Below are 19,102 nucleotides of genomic sequence, written 5' to 3'. Positions count from 1 at the left end.
TTTTTGAAACAGTATTTAACATTAAGGACAAGAATCAAAAGGATTTGCACATTCAGAAATTATTTTAAAACAAAAAAATACAGGAACAAAAATAAAAAACTCGAGAACTTATAGGACCCCTTTTTTTCAAATCGGTGGTTAAAACAAACAGTTTATTATTCTTCTATTACTTTTTTTGTCAAATGATTCAATATCTCATCCCATTCATTCAAACAATTAAACCTTGAAAGAACTCATATTTTGGTGCTACACTCTGGCGGACTGAGCACACGACTAACCGCTGGAGTTGCTCTAAGTCATATACATTAGACCATGAGTAAATCGACTACCCGACTATAGGGGTAAAGTTGGAAAATGCAAACTCAGAAAAACAAACCTTTAAGTGGGCTAAGACTTAAAAATGGCTAAGATAATTGATTTTCAAATTTTCTTTGTGGATTTAGCTGGTCAGCATGGAGGGAGGCATTTGGTGCTTGTGGGATGACTATTTGTGGAGGTTTCAAAAAATTGCAAACAATTCTTACATCTTGGTGTTAGTTGGAAGGATCAAGACACACGATTTGTTCCATCTTCGTGTTTAAGGTTGCCCTAGGCATGTTCCAAAGAAGCAACTGTGGGATGATTTGTGTGATCTTTGTACTAGTCCAAAGTAGAGGTTGGTGTGGGGTGGGGCACGTTGGAAAATTATCTACACAATCAATAATAAAGTACTAAATAGAGTTACAAGAATGACTTGGTGGCTGAAATATGGAGTGAAGGAGTAATAAGGAGAGTTTGATTCCCACCCTCAACAAAAAAATATTAATTACTAACTACTAACACATCGACTGTTTCAAAAAAAATTAAATAAAGTACTAAATGCCCAAACTTAGAAGGTTTACATTGGGTTGGTCCATAATCATATGGCGATTTTTTAACACATCCACCTGTAATTGGAAGCAGCTCGATTTTCTGCTAAACATTTTGTTCATAAGGCATTTCTGTAAGCAACGAGTTTTGGAGGCAGTCCTCTAACTCGTTGGACTTTTCCTAATAATGTGCACCAGCGAAGTATAACAGTAAAAATAGGGTTTTTTTTTCCTTCTTATATAAAGGCAAAACGGATCTTAACACATGAAAATCAAGCATATTGCACCAATGCATTTGGGTATTTTACCATGGAGAGAATAAATTATTGATTGTCAAGTTGTGCAGTAGTTTTAACTAATCCAAGAGGGCTAGACTAGTTCCTAGCATAACCATTGTCTTGATTGTTTATAATTTTTTTACTCTTTTTAATAATGTGAGAAACCAACTATTTCAAGGGAGGAAAATTCATACAGCTCCCTGCTCAAAAGGAACGCGTACAAATAGTCGACCATGCAAACTAACAACAGCAGATGTTTGGAGTGGATCAATCCTTGCAGGTAAGTTCACAACCTGACAAAAAAAAAAAAAACAGCTAATTTCATTAACCCATTTTCAAATCAGAAGCGAAGCTAATAATGCCGTAGCTAATAATGTGAGAAATGCTAATGCTACTGCTACTTACTACTGTAACATCATTATTATCCTGATGAAAATACAAAATAGTAACATATCAAGGTATTTGTTGAGAGAAGATAGATCGTCATAATGTATTGTTCAGACTTGCCTTTTTGAAGGGGGTAATACCCCAAGGATTGTCGACATGTTCTGGCATACCAGTTATAACAAGCCTTCCAACTGGATCGGATTGGACTCGCACCTGGATTTGTTCAATCAAGAAATATATAAAAACAGAAACCGAGAAGACAAAATCATAAATAAAAAAGCATTCTTATTAAATGACTCTCTCGAAAAGTAAGCAGACAAAGACATCCATCCCTAATTAATAATTGAATGGATTATGATCATGATGGCATAAAATTGAGTGCACCCTTGCTCACTTCAGAGAAAACCCCTGATAAGAATCTTTTTGGATCATGAAATACAGATTGGGACTAATTTTTTAACATCATCATTAATCACAATGGCATCAGATTACTCCAAACATATAAAAAATTATGGTGGAAGTATTTCTCACGAAAAAGAATCCAAAAACAGAAAATACAGATCAGCAATTTTTTTTTTTGTACATCCTATTTTATACATTTATGCTCAAGAACCAAAATCGATAACAAGTTGCAATAATTTAATCATTTACCAATTATTTTTATTAACTTTCATTTTTAGGTATTAGGACTCAACAATTAAAACCGACATATTTTTCTTTCAACAGAAGTAGGTACCTCAATATAAAGTAAATTTTTCATGTACAACAATAACAAAGGATAATGATAAAGGAACTAAAGAGGTTACCTCCTCACGAAGAAGCCCAGGAACTAGTGCATACACTTCAAAGCTATCCTTCTGGACGTGGATATAACAAACAATCTTAAAAAAACCAATTTAAAGGGAACTGTTCTGCCATTGTGATACATAGACAGGATACGAATCAGGTAAAGAATAAAACCAAACTGACTGACCGTTTCCCGCACATTAATCTTCACCCAGTCAGCTGGGGGTCCAATGTCCACTACTGCTGTGACCAACCTACCAAATGAAAATTATTTAGTCAGGGTTTATTATAAATACACAAACTTGAATAATGCACTTAGAATTTGGGTTGAGCTTAACTTATCCATACAAAAACCGGATTATAGAGAGAAGGATGCCTCCTACCTATAAATACATTTTTAGACCTTAATCCCATCCAATATGGAACTCATTTTCAGAACTTATCTCATCCAATATGGGACTCTTAACAGATACCTCTAAATTGATTGAGGTGTCATTAATAAAGATGGTATCCACACGGACATTACAAAAATACCCAAGGGTCCCCAATAGCACATTTGCTTTGTCTGTATATTGATATACAAAACTGTAGGGGAAGGAAAGATGAAGTTACAGAAACCTTTCAGGGAAGTCTCCAAGGACTTGAACAACATATGGACACGGTAGTACCATTGGGTGGGGGCGCACCAAATCGCTCTGGTTGATTCTTTATTTTATTTTGTGGTAAAACAACAAATCTACTAGAAAAACAGCATTAGTGATTAATATTGAACAATTCGGCCATTATGATGCTCTGGTTGATTAACAAAACTTGTTATAATGAAATGATGCGAACTCACAAGGTGGTCGGTACAATGAAATACAAGATAGCAAATAGAGAAATCAACAGTGTTACAGATATAAATTATAACAAATGTACATACAGGACTATAAGTCAATTAATAGAAAAGACCAATAACTTAACTGCCTATCTCCTTCTATGTTTGCAGCTTTGTCGGCATGGTCCATACCAGATGGTGTCCTCTGTTTGTTGATCACACCTAATTCATTGAATCATGAAGAAATGAGGATGCAAGTAAGTTATAAGATAGTTAATGATGGTTGTAATGAGCATACCGATATTTTTTAGGTTCTTTTCACGTTTTGGTGGTGTGGGACTGAAGTTTTTGTCCTATACAAGAAAAAAAATACAAAGTGATCAAGTGGTAGAAACATATATAAACACAATAAAATGACAATAAGAATGGGAATGTGAAATTCAAAGATCCCAACAGACCTTAACAGCTGATTCAGCAACCTCACCATATCCCATAAGACGCTGGGCATGCCAACCTTGCATTGCACGTGCTGCCGCATCCCTTCGAGCCCTACCTGAGCCTGGAGCCTGATAAACAGCGGTCTGCAAAAGAAATTCATTATTTCAACACTCTCCTTGCTTTTTATATTGCTGGAGAGAACCAGCAGCAGATTCAACGAACACTATGACTAGAGGCTTTACAGTTTGAGGGTTTTGGTGACACAGCACCCACACCCATCTGCATTTACCAGCATGGCCAGTAATGGAGGTGATATCCAGCACTGGTTTGCTACTCTATTTGGTTTCTCCTTACCTCTGTTTCTTAACATCATTATTATAATCAGAGATATGAAGAATTTGAGAGACCAATGAATTATCTCCAATTTGGATGCTGTTACCAATTGTCAATTTCACTGAAACTCTTAAACTGTATCATAGCAATTTTCCCATTGCTAGGTATTCGTGGGTGTTTGTAAAATATAGGCCCGCTAGTACATGTGAAAATTCAATCAATCTATCTATCCTGCCCTAACCAGAAACAAAACCCATCCAGTTCCTAATTCTTTCTGCTTAATTGTGTGGTAAAATAAACAAAAGTATGATTCTGCAATTTTTTTACTCTATCAGATAAACATATAAAGTTTGTTGTTTTAATTCTACCAGTCATGTTCAAATTCCGTAATGTGAAGAGCATTGGCTTCACACCTTAACTTCTGTTTCTGTTGCAAGATATGTGTATAATTGAAGAATCGGACCCATTCCATGACAAAGGAAAACACATAGGGTTTTATTTATAAAAAATAGCCTTTTCGTAGACATGAAATCAGATAAAAAGAGGGGGGACAAAGAAAAAATACAGAACAATACACAAACCTCTTTTTCCACACTTGAAGGTTGATGGAGTGATCCAACAGGGAGCTGTACCTCCCCAATCTCTCTCTTATGCTTTTCATACTCTAAAAGTGCCTGTACAAATTGAGATTTTTCAGACACCAGAGACAAAGGAAACAGCAGATCAAGCAAGTGGCTAGAAAAAGGCAAAAAAAAAAAAGTCACTTAAAATACAGAAAAGCATATTATAACAGAAAATCTTTGTCTCATTTTCATTGTAGCCAGATCTTCTGTGACAAGGGCAACTCTTGCCATGGGGCGGTAAATATAGAGACAGAAAATACTTTTTCCAATTCAAACTGAAACCGATGCACGTTGTCATGCATTTCAGAGGTAAAAATTATCTGGTACAACAATTTTCAGTCTATCGAATCAATCAATTATTGCCATAAGAAAAGTTTAATCTTATTGATATAGATTAGAAGTTGTATCTATTTACTAAGCATAAAACCAATGAAACATAAATGTTACCTTCTCATAAAAGATTCTGAACGTCCATGAGACTGTAGTGCAGGTCCTGTGGTAGAGAATGTATTCAATAAGATAGTAAGCATCAAAGGGATATTTGTCTTGAAGTTAATTATTGAAAGTGTTCATATTTCAGAGACTGAATCATATATATCCATAACAACCAGTTATGAGCATAACTCAGAAAACTACAAAACTATATCAAAGAGAACAGCAGAAATGCGAGATGTCGGGCTATGCTTATTAAGAACTTCAGAACAATAATATATCTAGGCCTTACTTAGGAGGGTGGAAAGACTCTCCTACTTGCCGCCACAACTTCGATCCAGTTACCTACATATAATCGGTCAAAAAGATCAGCTTTTTCTTTTTTCAAGAGGCAAAAGCAAAGTATTGTTAATAACAAAAGGAGCCAAAAACATAAGAGAACTAAATAAAGAGCCCAGGAAATATTAGCACTAAATTAAGAATATCAAGCAAACTAAAATATAATGATATGTTCTCAGACAACAACAACAACCAAGTCATATCTCACTAGATGGGAAATGTGTATCTCAGACAGCATTGTTAAAACTATAGAATGTAAGAACTCTGTTGATGGGCTATAAGCATGCAAAGAGTAAGCAACAATGCAGAAGATGGGTATGTACCAATTCATAGCCACCTAGTTTGATAACAGATCTCCATAACCTGCAGCCGATTAGAAAGTAAGGAATCCACTATCAGAACAGTTAACAAACACATTCATAACTAGTATCAAGCTAGGTCAAACTAGCCATTAGAAAATGCTTGTGAAAAAAAAGGGTTCTTTTTTAACAATGTATTCAAATGGATATTATATTATACATACTTGAGACAATTCAATGGCACCCCATAAAACTTAGGAGGCTTAAATTCCAAGGACCTCGATCTATAGAAACTCTCGAGCTCTTTCATAAACGCTTCTTGCTCCATAGGCGTCCCCGTCACATCATAAGCAGTCATCTGCATACAAAAATACAAAATAACAACAATTATAATCTATAAAACTACGGTCCGTTGTTCAAGCATTGTTATATAGAATCAACAACAACAACAAAAAAGTACTACCTCGTTAGCAGTGTTTAGTACATTATTATTGACTTCAGTAACATTCTTAACTTTAGGTTTTGGGGTGATGAGTCGTTGTTCAAGTTGATGAGTAGGGGTATAATTGACATTTGTTGTATCAGCATCATCTTGATCAACCATTTCTTGATCCAAATGAACAGCATTTTGATCCTTATTGTTGTTATTACGATTTTCTGAATGAACCAGATCCATTTCATCACTAATTCTCTCACCACCCTCCATAGATATTATCTAGTATATCATTCAGTAGGGTTTTATTAGGGGATTATACTAATTAATACTAATCAAAAACATTAAACAAGGTTTTAATGAAAGTATTAAGAGAAAAAGTAGTGTACCTTTGAGGTGATGAAAATGTAGGGTTTAGTTTGGGAATTGAAAATGTAAATTGAAGAGAATTATGAAGAATTGAGAATTGAGAAGTAACGGTGTTATGATAATTGTAATGATTGTTGATAGTTACTACTACTACTACTGCTGTGAAGTAGTAACAATCAACACCGTTGAATTGATCAGCGTCGGAGTGAAAACGGTAGAAAAAGTGAGAATGAATGTAGAGACAGACATGCGACGAATTGTAACGGAGGGAGGTTTAAGTATGTATGAGCTTTCACCTCCTCTCTACAGCTCTTCTTTCTCTGTCTATGGGATTGTTTTTTGTGTTTTAAATTACTATTTTGTCCCTGTCTCATTCTTTCTTCTTTTCATCGTACATGTTTGTGGACTAGGATTATGTGCGGTAATAAAACCACGCAGTTAGTCACTGATTTTAATATTGGTTTATCGAGATTTGAATGTTAATATAGATTGAAATAGTTGAGTTGGTGTCACTTGATCTGATCGATTAGGAAAGTGAGTGCGAGATAGATTGAAATAGTTAAGTACCGTTAGTTTAGTTAGGAGTTAGGACTTTGTTGTCAAAGGAATATAACGGATTTCTATTTTGTGAAATATAAGTGTGTGTACGCGCGTGAGCGCGCGCTTATGTGTGTATATCGAGTAACGACCCTTATGTAAAAATTGGAATCCGATAAATCATAAATAATATATGTAATTAATTAAATGTATATTCATAAACTGTTATACTAAATTTGTTAAGAAAATCTACAAAATCTTCATTATCTATTTTTGTGTGAATATATTACGGAAAATTTAATTCTCTTCAAAATCATATATCTTCGTTATTTTTTAGCGTGAAAGTCTGAATTAACCGTAACTTTAGTCTTAAGTTTTATTGGACGATTTTAGTCTCTCTCTCTTTCTTTTTTTTTTTTTTTTTTTTTTTTTTTTTTTTACAAAAACGGCTTTAGTCTCTTAAATTTTTATTTGTTTTAAGTCCTTTCATCACTTTTCACTTGTTTAACATATCAAACTCTTTAGTAAAAAAAAATAAAAAATTAATCAAACTCTTTATACCAAAAATAAAATAAAATATCTTCTGCAAAAAAAATAAAAAAATAAAATATCAAACTCTTATAATGTATTTGAAAATTATAAACCCTAATCTCATAAAATATACAATAGTCAAGAGTCAAGACTATGTTTGTTTTTTATATTATTTTATCAAAGGAATATTTAAAATTGGGCCAAAATAAGAGTATACCCAAGAATTTGGGGTTGCTTTTAACACCCTCAATTTTTCTCATATACTTGCCATTTTCTCCCCAAAATACCAAACTTGTCGGAAGACTTTTTTTTTTGAAGCAACTTGTCGGAAGACATTTAAATTTTATGAAATTCATTTTTCAAGACTCTAATTATAAAATCCTATTTACTCAATGAAAACATATTCTTTCTAAGATTTAACTCCAAATTAGATTATCGAATATTAGTTTGTTTAATAAGAACTTGACTCATACTCCACAAGGATGTAGTGAATCTAAAACACATTTCCATCCTTCCTTAATTAATAACGTAACTACTTTTATATATGTAACACTCACTTAATTTCAAAAATTTTCTCTAATCCTAGGGTTTAGTGGGAGGAGACGGAGAAGTAGGTTAGAGTATCTAGACAGGTTGCAAGAGAGCTGCTCATGCAATGGAGAGAGGTGCCACAAAGGTGTGAAAATGCAGCTGCACCGATACCGGCACAAGTGGCTCGATGGCAACCATAAGAGGATGGCGTGGTTAAATGCAACTTCGGTGCTGCCTTGTTTAATATTCAACAATAGTTTGGAGTTCGCATGTGCATAGAGGACCACAAGGCATTTTCGTGAAGGCCAAGACTATGATTTTCGACGGCAGCCCCCCATCTAAAGAAGCTGAAGCGTATGCTCTTAAAGAGGCCGTCATTTGGCTTGGCGAACTTGGACTATCGAGAGTGGATATAGAGCTAGATTGCATGTTAGTGGTACAAGACATTGTCAATACAACAAGCAACTATATCAAATTCGGAGCTATCTTAGATGATTGTAGAATGTTGTTAGTTAGTTTCCCAAACTTTTAGAAAAGTTTTATTAAGAGGCAAACAAATTATGTTGCTCACACATTTGCTAGAATGTCAAAATCATATACTAATCATCAAGTGCTTGATTTGATTCCATCTTTGTACTTTAATGAAAGAAATAATGTAAATTTTGTTATGGTAAAAAAACATTTTTATATAATACTAATAAAATTAAGCTCCAGAATGTTGTTAGAGCATCGCAGACTAGTTATGTTGGTGTATCTATGCTTAGTGTTCTTATTTCTAATTAGCATAAAAAAATGTTGCTTTTAAATTCTAACTTTGAGGTAAAGTTTATTAAGTGTCAAGTAAACTCGGTTGCTCATAAGTTAGAAGGGTGGCCGGTTCTTGGGCTAATCGCTGTATTTTCTATTTGATTCCTCCTTGTATTGAGAACCAATTGATGAATGAAATAAGTTAAGTTTGTTTGTGTAAAAAAATGATAATTAAGCTCCAGAATGTTATATATGTGCACATACCATTACTTGCATTTCAAGTTGATTTTTTTTTCCCTCATTCCTAACTTGGTAATTTGGCAAATTCTTCACAGCGCTCTGCCTAATGATGACAAACTCAAAAAGGGTTTACTATGATGTTATGCTGTAGCCATTCCAACAATACTTTTGATGATACGATCACCATCTTTTTTTTTTAATACTCATTTGTTTTGCACATTTGAAATTGGTTCTTAGTTATTTTTTAGAGGTTTTTGGAACTCACTTCAATGCCTAACCTTCTTTCAATCATAAATAGAAATTGGAAGGATTTAGTTTTGTCAACAATTACTAACATTATTAAGTATATTTCGGTTTGCTTATCAAAAAAAAAAAAAAAAAGTATATTTCGGTTTGATAATGTACAAAAACTCAAGCAAGATATTTTCTTACCCACTAACTTTTTTTTTTGAAGACATCTTATCCACTAACTTGTATAAAGAACATATGCACTTTTATATACATGAATTCAATTTATTATTTTGTTGGTACTTGTAATGCTACAGCTGCTTCTAAAATCACTCAAGTTAACTTCTTTACTTCTTCCAAGTTTTGGCTTAAATGCAATATTGATGGTTTATCACTTAAGTTACACTCTCCACTTGTGCTGGGATTTTTTCTTATGTATAGTAAAAAAGTTGTCAAAGTGTCCATAAATTCTAGCTCAACTGGTAGAAATGTCGAAATTGCTAGTGTCGGACGTTAGGACCGGGGTTCGAACTCCGGTCACTTCACTTTGTGTATGTGAGTTTTTAATGACTTTGTCATTTCGTCTATCAACAACAAAAAAAAAATTGTCAAAAGTTTTAGGGGCTTAATTTTTCCTTAAACTCAAGGACCCAAACTCCAAGTTTATCAAATTATGGGATTATATAAAAACCTCTCTCACTAAACATGTTGAGCCTTATCTTAACACTAAAATCAGAACCCTAGAAAATAAAAAGAGATAGTGTGTTGTTAAACTACAATGTGGGGCGTGCTACTTTGAATAGAATCTCGACACATGAGGTTTGTTGATTCCATATTATGATGCATCAATAGTGACTCCTATTTATGCGCTGATCATACAATATAAATGACGTGAATGTGCTGAATCTATATGCATCTTACTTTTTTCAAAAGTGATCGATCATATAATATGATCCACTTTATTAATTCTATGGCTTCATCATAATCATATCACAATCATATGCACGAGACACCGATTTATTTTTTACGCGTAAAATTAATTTAATTATCAGAGATAATGTATATCGACCACTAATTTAAAGTAGAAGTATTTGTCTATCAAATGCATTCGTATAATCACCAGAAAATCAGCATATGTAGAATTAGCTGTCAACTAACTACCGAACATGACTACTAAATTTAGATGGACTTAGGGGCTAACCGTAAGCACTTGCCTACTGAATCACAATTAGCTAACGCCGAATTAATCGAGCGTTAGAGTGTCTGCAGGTATAATTTCTTAGAAATGAGTATTGGGCCTAACTCATCCCTACAAAACCGGCTTGTAAGGTGAGGATTGCCTCTAGTATATAAACACTTAGTCAGGCCATCTCTCAACCGATGTGGGACTCTTAACACACCCCCTCACGCCCAGCACTATTGGGCTTGGTGCGTGGATATAAACGGTAGGTGGCCCGATAGCGGAAACCTGATAACAGGTGGCCCAACGGATCGTGGAGAGGCTCTGATACCATCTTAGAATTTGGAAGGCCTATACTCAACCACAAAAGCTAGCTTGAGAGTTGAGGTTTGCACTATATTATAAAGGCTATCTTTGCCTTTACCACCACAACGCTGAAGAGGAACACCTCCTGTTAAGAAGTCCATATTGGTTGCGAGATGATTTGAATGTGTGTTTATAAGTGAGGGAAATCATCGTCTTACAAGCTGGTTTTGTAGGATTGAGTTAGACCTAATTACTCAATTTTAAAATGGTATCGGAACCTCTCCATGGACCACCTGCCATCAGGTTTAGATCATAATCACCTTACAAATCAGTTTTGTAAGATTGAGTTTGATCCAATTATTCAATTCTAAGACCACCGACCACGTCATTCTGATCAGATATGATCAAACGTGTTATATACAACATCAAATTTCCCATGACGACAAAAGAAATAATTCTAGTTGATTCGTCCATGTACCAATTTTAATGGTAAAAGGCAGATTGCCTATATTAGGGAGGGGAGTTGGAGTGGTACAATTCACATTAAATTTGAAATTCAATCATATGAAAGTGATAACCATAATCATAAATCATAATCATCATAATTCATAAGCAGCAATAAGCAAAATGAGTTGTGTTACGTCCATACTTTTAGTAAGGCTGTTAGAAACAGGTCCACCACTAAACCAGACACATTCCCTTTTCCACCACAACATGCCACATGTTCAAATATATCACGCAAATATTGTTGTTGATCATTCTTTTTCTCTAACGTACTAACAAAGAGCCAAGAAAATTTGAGTTAGTTTTTTCCCCCTCACATGGGTATTGTTGCATTATGTAATTGGATATTTTTGGTCCCCTGCTAGAGTCCAAGTGTTAGCTTCTAACTGTTATGTGAATAGTACTATGCTTGATACCATGTCCCTAGTACCTACCTAAGTTAGGAACCAACTTAATAGTTTAGATTTCAAATCCTTTTCATGATGAAGATGGTGATTTGATGATTGATGACCCAAAGGTATTGATTGATCGACCGAGAATGAATTGATCTAAGTGGTAAGAGATGTAGCATTCTTAAATTAATGATCATGAGTTCGACCTCTGTTTCTTGTATATGAAGAAAATTAAATTGAAAAAGAATGGTCTTGTGTCTCATAAATTTGCTGACAAAGATAAGTCACCGTTATATATTTGTGATAGGATATCAGGTGATTAATTTGAATGATGTAAAGTCGATACCCAAACAAATAGAGGCCGGGTTTGGTTGGTTTTACACTCAACAAGGAAAATAAAACCTAGAAATTTGATTAGTTTGATATATATAAATCTCCAAATTAATCGGATATTATTACCTTTTTCATTGATTTACCGGATCATTGATTTGATTTTTACGCCCTAAACTAAAGTGTGTATATTTTTTTCACCACCGGTTTAATCTGGTTCGGAGTCAGTTCTGGCATCAGGTGGTTTTAGCCCCCTCCCCATCGCAGTTGCGGAGGATCGAACCGCGGTCCTCCCTACCAAATTCAGCGTCAATCACCACTGAATCAACTAACGATTGGTAACTAAAGTGTATATTTGAATAAGCATGTATCAACAAAATTTGAGCCTTTATGTGTGACCATATATGATGACAATGTGATTTCTTCAAAATTGAAATCCCTTACGTTGATTTGTGGGTCAAACTCTTAGCTATATTTAGTATGAACATAATTAAAGATGGAAAAAGCATTCAGGCCTTGCACATGTGTATGTGGTGGGTTACTGGTTAGGTTGCAGATACGTACTACAAACATGATAATGCAGCGCAGTTTGTAAGGCATTCAAGATAGCCAAGTGTTGTCTTGGAATTGTTTGGCACATCCAAGAACAAGTACTAATCCTCAGGTTTACAATTTAATTCATATACTATACTACTACTTCATTCTCTCTCTAACATATTAATCTACATATAGTTTGGTCCAGTAGTGTTAACTTGAAATTTTGAAGTGCGCTTCTATCAAAGTCTTAAATTCAATTTTCTATGATGTTAATTTTGGTAAACTACTACTGGTACTACTTCATTTTCTCTCCCTAACATATTAATCATCACTGTTTTTTAACCCACAATTTAGTTTGGCTTAGTAGTATTAGCTTGAGTATGAAAAACAGAGAAGGAAGATCTTTTCACCTAAAAAACTTAAACATTTAGGATCTTGTCCATAACACATTGTTACGTACTAAGGCCCCATCTTCCTATTTTTACAGAAACAACTCCAAAATGAGAAGATATGGTGGAAATTTTTAAAAAAGTAAAATTTTGGAACCAAAATATCAATTTTTAAGATGTTAACCAAAAATTCAATTTTAAAAAAATAATATAATAAGAACCAAAATTGCATTTAAAGTTTTAAACCTTTCCTTTTGTCTCTTAAGTTAGTAATTAAAATATTTTCACAATATCTAAATAGTGTGATTTAATTGAATATATATACGTAAAATAATTTTGTATTGTCGTGTAAACAAATTCATTTGCAATAAGTCACGTTAGAGAGAAAATGTAAATTTATATGCCATTTTGGAATGAAGTATAATTATCAGTGTCTTCAAGTCACGGCAATAAGATATGGAGCACAATTACATGACATTATAAATTCACACACATAAATAAAAAGCTGATGTTTGAACTCTGGTCATGACGTTCGACCTAATAATTTTAACATTTTTTTGTTAATTGAGGTAAAATTTGTGAACTATGATTCAATTTCTACTACTAATATATTTACCTATAAATAACAAAAAAGTTATGAAGGAGCACAATTATATTTACCTATAAATAACAAAAAAGTCATGATCTTCCTGTTATATATAAACACACATAATAACTATGAGTTTTTTCGGGTTAGCATGTTATAAGTAAAATGTTTTTACAATTGTTTAGTGATAACTAATTGTGTTTTCCAACATAAGTTTTCCATTTTTAATAGAATTTTCTCTATACATAAATGTCAAATATCGAATCCATAATCTCTTACTTGAAAAAACCATATCTCTTATTAAGGGTAATTTTTTTTTTTGTCAAGCAGCCTAGTGACTTGAAAGTTCATCTTTGAAGTGAGGATTCGAACCACGACCCCCTGCATATATAATGTGATGTCTCTACCAACTGAGCTAAGCTCACGAGATACTCAGGGTAAATTTATTTTCATGTCAAATATATAATTTGATCTTACTTTTTAAAGTGGATCTTGCCTTTTCTTTTTCGGTTTGATCACAGCTAAACAATTAAACATGGTACCAGTTGATGTTTTTCTTTTTCTTTTCGCCAACTAGAATAAAGCACTCCATATCTTATCCAAGCAACTGATATTTTTTTATTAGAAGATCCTACCAGTGACGGAACAAGATGAAAGGATCTTATAGAAAATATTTAGATACAACCAGTTGCAAAACAAATTGCTGCCAGTTATGTATATAGGTCTGTTTTGATCTGCACAATTAGTAAGTACAATATACAACAATACAAGATAGAATAATATAAAATAAATTTGTGCAGATGATAAAAGTTGTCCTATGATTTAGTAAGGGACACAAATTTCAAATTTTGTCCAATCTTTTAGCCCCCAGTTCGTCCGATCCTATAAACAGTTTTTAAAATAAAACACGGTACAATTAAAATTGTCATGTTTAGTCTTTCATTTTTTAGCCGATCAAATGTACATTATATATATCTTTTGAATTTTTTTGTTTTTTGAACGCACAAATATGCTCATATATATTCTTGCATGTTGTCGACTCGATAATTAACTTTATTGAAGTGCTTAAACTGTGGAAGTATTTTGCTTTAAAAAAATTGTGGAAGTATTTTCGAATGTCTATTTAGGGTCAAAGATAATAATAGTTATGGTGGGTTAAAAAGAAAGAATAATTATATTTTGGACCGGGCCTAAGCCCAATTCAATGTCGAGCACGATCCACTTAGGTGTCGAGCTCAACCTAATAGCGCGTTGTTGCAAGGTCACGCGTTTCTACTCAACGATCATAGAAGCCGACACTTCTGTAATGACCGACATCAGCATGATTACCCCTTATTGCCAATCATGACTTTTGTGCCATTATTTCGACTACCATTAAAGTCGAGGCCGCAAGATAGACTCTCACATTAATGGCATTGACTTTGTGCATGCTCGGGACTACATATATACTTCTCATGTAGAAAGATCATATATTATATTTTTACTCTTAAATCTCTCACTCTACCAAATACTGACTCATGAGCGCCAGAGTGTCTTGCAGGTAACCACCCTTTTCCAACACCATATTGAAGAGGTGTTTCACCGGCCACGGCTACGATGATTTTGATTAGGTAAGATGAAGTTCGTTGCCCAAATTTTAATAATTAATTAAAGGCTTAAGGGATTGGGACATTTAATGAATTCGTTATACAGAAAAAAATGAAAGTATATACTTAACTAATCAACAACTTGTCCATATCAATCAATCCTCAAGTGGTCTCACGAGACCAGCAAATGAGATTATAGGTTGAACAAGTTTGGCCAACTCCATTATTATTGTTGAAACATATATATTAATTATAGACTTAGGGTCCGTTTGGTGCGCATGATAGGATAGTGACAGGATAGGATATAAAACAGGATAAGAATATGATAGGATATCAGCAGGATAACAGTTATCATGAGTTATCATATCCTATGTTTGGTGCACACAGGATAACAAACATGATAACTATTATATATTGTTTTTAATACATACTTGCTCATAATAATATGATAAGATATATAACAATTTAAATGATAAAGTTACTCTTGTAAAACAATTGTTATTTTTTTAAAATTATTTTGTAATACTTTCAATTTTATAAATAAAAAATATAAATAAGTAATCAAATAATTTTATAATATCCCTATTTTTCAATTTTTTAATAATTATTATATAAGTAAAAAATATAAATATCCCTAAAAATATATAAGTAAAAAATATTATTATTTTTTAATAATTAATATATAAGTAAAAAATATAATTATTATAAATAAAAAATATAAATAAGTAATCAAATAATTTTATAATATCCCTAATTTTTCAATTTTGTAATACTTTGAATTTTAAAAAATATAAATAAGTAATCAAACATGATAACTATTATATATTGTTTTTAATACATACTTGCTCATAATAATATAATAAAATATATAACAATTTAAATGATAAAGTTACTCTTGTAAAACAATTGTTATTTTTTTAAAATTATTTTGTAATACTTTGAATTTTATAAATAAAAATATAAATAAGTAATCAAATAATTTAAATTAATATCCCTATTTTTCAATTTTTTAATAATTATTTTACTTTAAAATATTATAATTTTAGTAAAATTTTGATTTTTTAGAATATATTAATTACAAAATTACCCCTGAGAAAAATCACATATATATTTAAAAATGAATTATTTTATTATTTATATTTTATTTGATTTTATTTTATTTATTTTAAAATATATTTTATAGAATAAATCAGTAATTTTTTTGGCTTCTTATCCTATTCTGCTGGTAACCCAGCTCAAATTCAGGATAAGAATTATAACTAGAGAGACAGGATAGGATAAGCTTCAGGATTAACTTATCATATCTTGCTGTGTCACCAAACACTGGATTGTGACAGGATATGATACAATTATCTTATCCTGTCTCTTATCATGTACACCAAACGAGCCCATAGTATTAAGAGGACGAGACACAATGACAGAGACGTTTCTATTCTGAGAGTGTTAGTGCCTTTAAATGCCTTATATAAGTACGCCAGCTGCGTCTTTGGTTTGTATTATTTGTAAAGCTCATCTCTCATCTTTCAACCTGTGGCTTAATTCTCATCACATATATATATGCATGCATATGTATCTAGCTATTTCACTATCATACTCAAATTAAACACATTTTTCTATATCTCCTATCTCTATTAATTCAATTCAACTATATAAACTAATTATTAAGATATATGGCGGAGGGCAAAACAGCTTCTCAGAAGTCTCTTGAGGATTTCGATCCCCAAATGAAACCTAAATCCAACAAGTTTGCTTTTGCTTGCGCTATTTTGGCTTCCATGACTTCCATCTTACTTGGTTATGGTAATTAAGTGTAGTAACTACATCCATATATACATGATAGAACATGCACAATTAATATGACAAAGAGTAAAGTTTAATATTACTTCTTTTGTTTCTTTTTAATTGTTGCATTTGCATGAAAATTTTGATTCTCTTATGAGAAAAATACTAAAAAAATTTGCATGTATGAAATTTTTATATTATTTTAAATTAAGTGTATGTATGAATTAACGGCGAGTTTGGCTGAATAATGTGATTTTGACCAAATATATTTTAAAATTTCAATAGAAGTGAGACTAGACAATAATTCTTATTTCAAACATGCAAATAAGTATACACAGATCAATATGGACATGCATGAACCTATGGACATTAACTATATGCATGTATATGACATTGTATGTTATGTTATGTAGATATTGGGGTGATGAGTGGAGCAGTGATATACATTAAAAGGGACTTGAAACTATCTGACGTACAAATCGAAATCCTGGTAGGCATCATCAACCTTTTCTCCTTAATAGGCTCTTGCTTAGCCGGTAGAACCTCCGACTGGATCGGTCGCCGTTACACTATCGTCCTCGCTGGTGCCATCTTCTTTGCCGGTGCAATCCTAATGGGGTTCTCTCCCAACTTTGCCTTTCTCATGTTTGCCCGCTTCATTGCCGGCATTGGCATCGGCTACGCCCTCATGATTGCCCCAGTCTACACCGCTGAAGTATCCCCCGCTTCCTCTCGTGGCTTCCTCACCTCCTTCCCTGAGGTACCTAATTACTAGTATATGCTAAATTCTTCCGTAAATATCTTTTTTAGACATGTCCTAGTGCCCCAGACGAGTGAAATAGTATTTATTAATTTTTTTATGTTAAACAATATTTGCTGACCTATCAAAATTGTTCACTTCAATGATGTACCGGCACATATCCAAATAATATTAATTGGTTAATTAAACTACTAACTGTGTTATACTTTGATAATTAGGTATTCATCAATGGAGGGATATTACTTGGATACATTTCAAACTTTGGATTTTCGAAGCTTTCACTTAAAGTAGGATGGAGAGTGATGCTTGGAATCGGAGCAATTCCTTCCGTAATCTTAGCCGTTGGAGTGTTAGCAATGCCTGAGTCACCTCGTTGGCTCGTTATGAAAGGAAGACTCGGTGATGCTATAAATGTTCTCAACAAAACCTCTGATTCCGAACAAGAGGCTCAACTTAGGCTCATGGAAATCAAAGCTGCAGCTGGAATTCCCGAGAATTGCAACGACGACGTCGTTTCAGTTAACAGAAACAACGAGAGGGAGGGTACTACTGTGTGGAAAGAGTTGTTTCTTTATCCTACACCAGCAGTGCGTCACATAGTGATTGCTGCTCTTGGGATTCATTTCTTTCAACAAGCTTCGGGTATAGACGCCGTCGTTTTGTACAGTCCTACTATTTTTCGTAAAGCTGGACTTGAATCTGATACGGAACAGTTACTTGCAACTGTGGCCGTTGGATTGGCTAAAACCGTTTTCATCTTAGTGGCTACTTTTTTGTTGGATCGGGTCGGGCGTAGACCGTTGTTGTTGTCTAGTGTTGGTGGAATGGTGATTTCACTACTCACTCTTGCGGTGAGTCTCACAGTCGTTGATCATTCGAACGTGAGACATATGTGGGCCGTTGGATTGAGCATTGCTTCTGTTTTGTCCTACGTGGCAACATTTTCAATTGGCGCGGGTCCTATTACTTGGGTTTATAGTTCTGAGATTTTTCCGTTGCGGTTACGTGCTCAAGGTGCGTCTGCAGGGGTGGTGGTGAATAGGGTGACCAGTGGAATAATTTCAATGACATTTTTGTCCTTATCTGATAAGATAAGTATAGGAGGGGCTTTCTTTCTGTTTGGTGGAATCGCAGCTTGTGGATGGATCTTCTTCTATACAATGCTCCCTGAAACACAAGGTAAGACTCTTGAAGAAATGGAAGGGTCTTTTGGTAAATTTTGGAGGAAGTCAAATACCAAGGGTACTAACAACGATAATGGAGAGATCCAATTCGCCAATTAAGGACCAATAATAGTAATGGTTAAGCTGAATTAGTTGAGGCAATATGTAGTGCTTGTAGGGTTCATTTCTATTAAAAAAAATAAGCAGTAAGGTTCATTTGCATGTTTTTCTTTATATTAGGCTATTTACCTTTTCAAATAAATAAAAAAACTGTGTTTCATCCACTTTAGGGATGAGACTTGTATGCGAAGGAAAATCATACTATTATGTAGGGTTTATTTAAGTATGATTATTTTTTAACTGCAATTTATTGGATTGCTCTGTCTCGTTA

At 33.5% G+C, this 19,102-nt stretch overlaps 2 protein-coding genes across 2 annotated transcripts; one reads left to right on the top strand and one right to left on the bottom strand.

Annotated features, from left to right (window-relative positions):
- Positions 1-828: 828 nt before the first annotated feature.
- Positions 829-6,733, bottom strand: LOC123899244 (AT-rich interactive domain-containing protein 5). Its single transcript, XM_045950333.1, has 14 exons — positions 6,403-6,733; positions 6,044-6,295; positions 5,805-5,938; positions 5,605-5,644; positions 5,235-5,287; positions 4,958-5,003; positions 4,469-4,561; positions 3,575-3,697; positions 3,415-3,469; positions 3,263-3,338; positions 2,487-2,553; positions 2,320-2,370; positions 1,634-1,726; positions 829-1,419 (listed from the first exon to the last, which is right to left on the bottom strand). The coding sequence occupies exons 2-14, from the start codon at positions 6,284-6,286 to the stop codon at positions 1,315-1,317; spliced, it is 1,179 nt and encodes a 392-aa protein (XP_045806289.1). The 5' UTR covers positions 6,287-6,295; positions 6,403-6,733; the 3' UTR covers positions 829-1,314.
- A 9,755-nt stretch (positions 6,734-16,488) lies between these two features.
- On the top strand, positions 16,489-19,077 carry LOC123899243 (polyol transporter 5-like). The gene is made up of 3 exons (XM_045950332.1): positions 16,489-16,806; positions 17,202-17,548; positions 17,767-19,077. Exons 1-3 carry the CDS (start codon positions 16,677-16,679, stop codon positions 18,829-18,831), a joined length of 1,542 nt encoding a protein of 513 aa, XP_045806288.1. The 5' UTR covers positions 16,489-16,676; the 3' UTR covers positions 18,832-19,077.
- The last annotated feature ends 25 nt before the right edge of the window (positions 19,078-19,102 follow it).

Source organism: Trifolium pratense, linkage group LG7 (genome assembly GCF_020283565.1).
Source record: "Trifolium pratense cultivar HEN17-A07 linkage group LG7, ARS_RC_1.1, whole genome shotgun sequence".
Lineage (NCBI taxonomy): Eukaryota > Viridiplantae > Streptophyta > Magnoliopsida > Fabales > Fabaceae > Trifolium > Trifolium pratense.
This window is presented reverse-complemented; position numbering and strand designations above follow the sequence as displayed.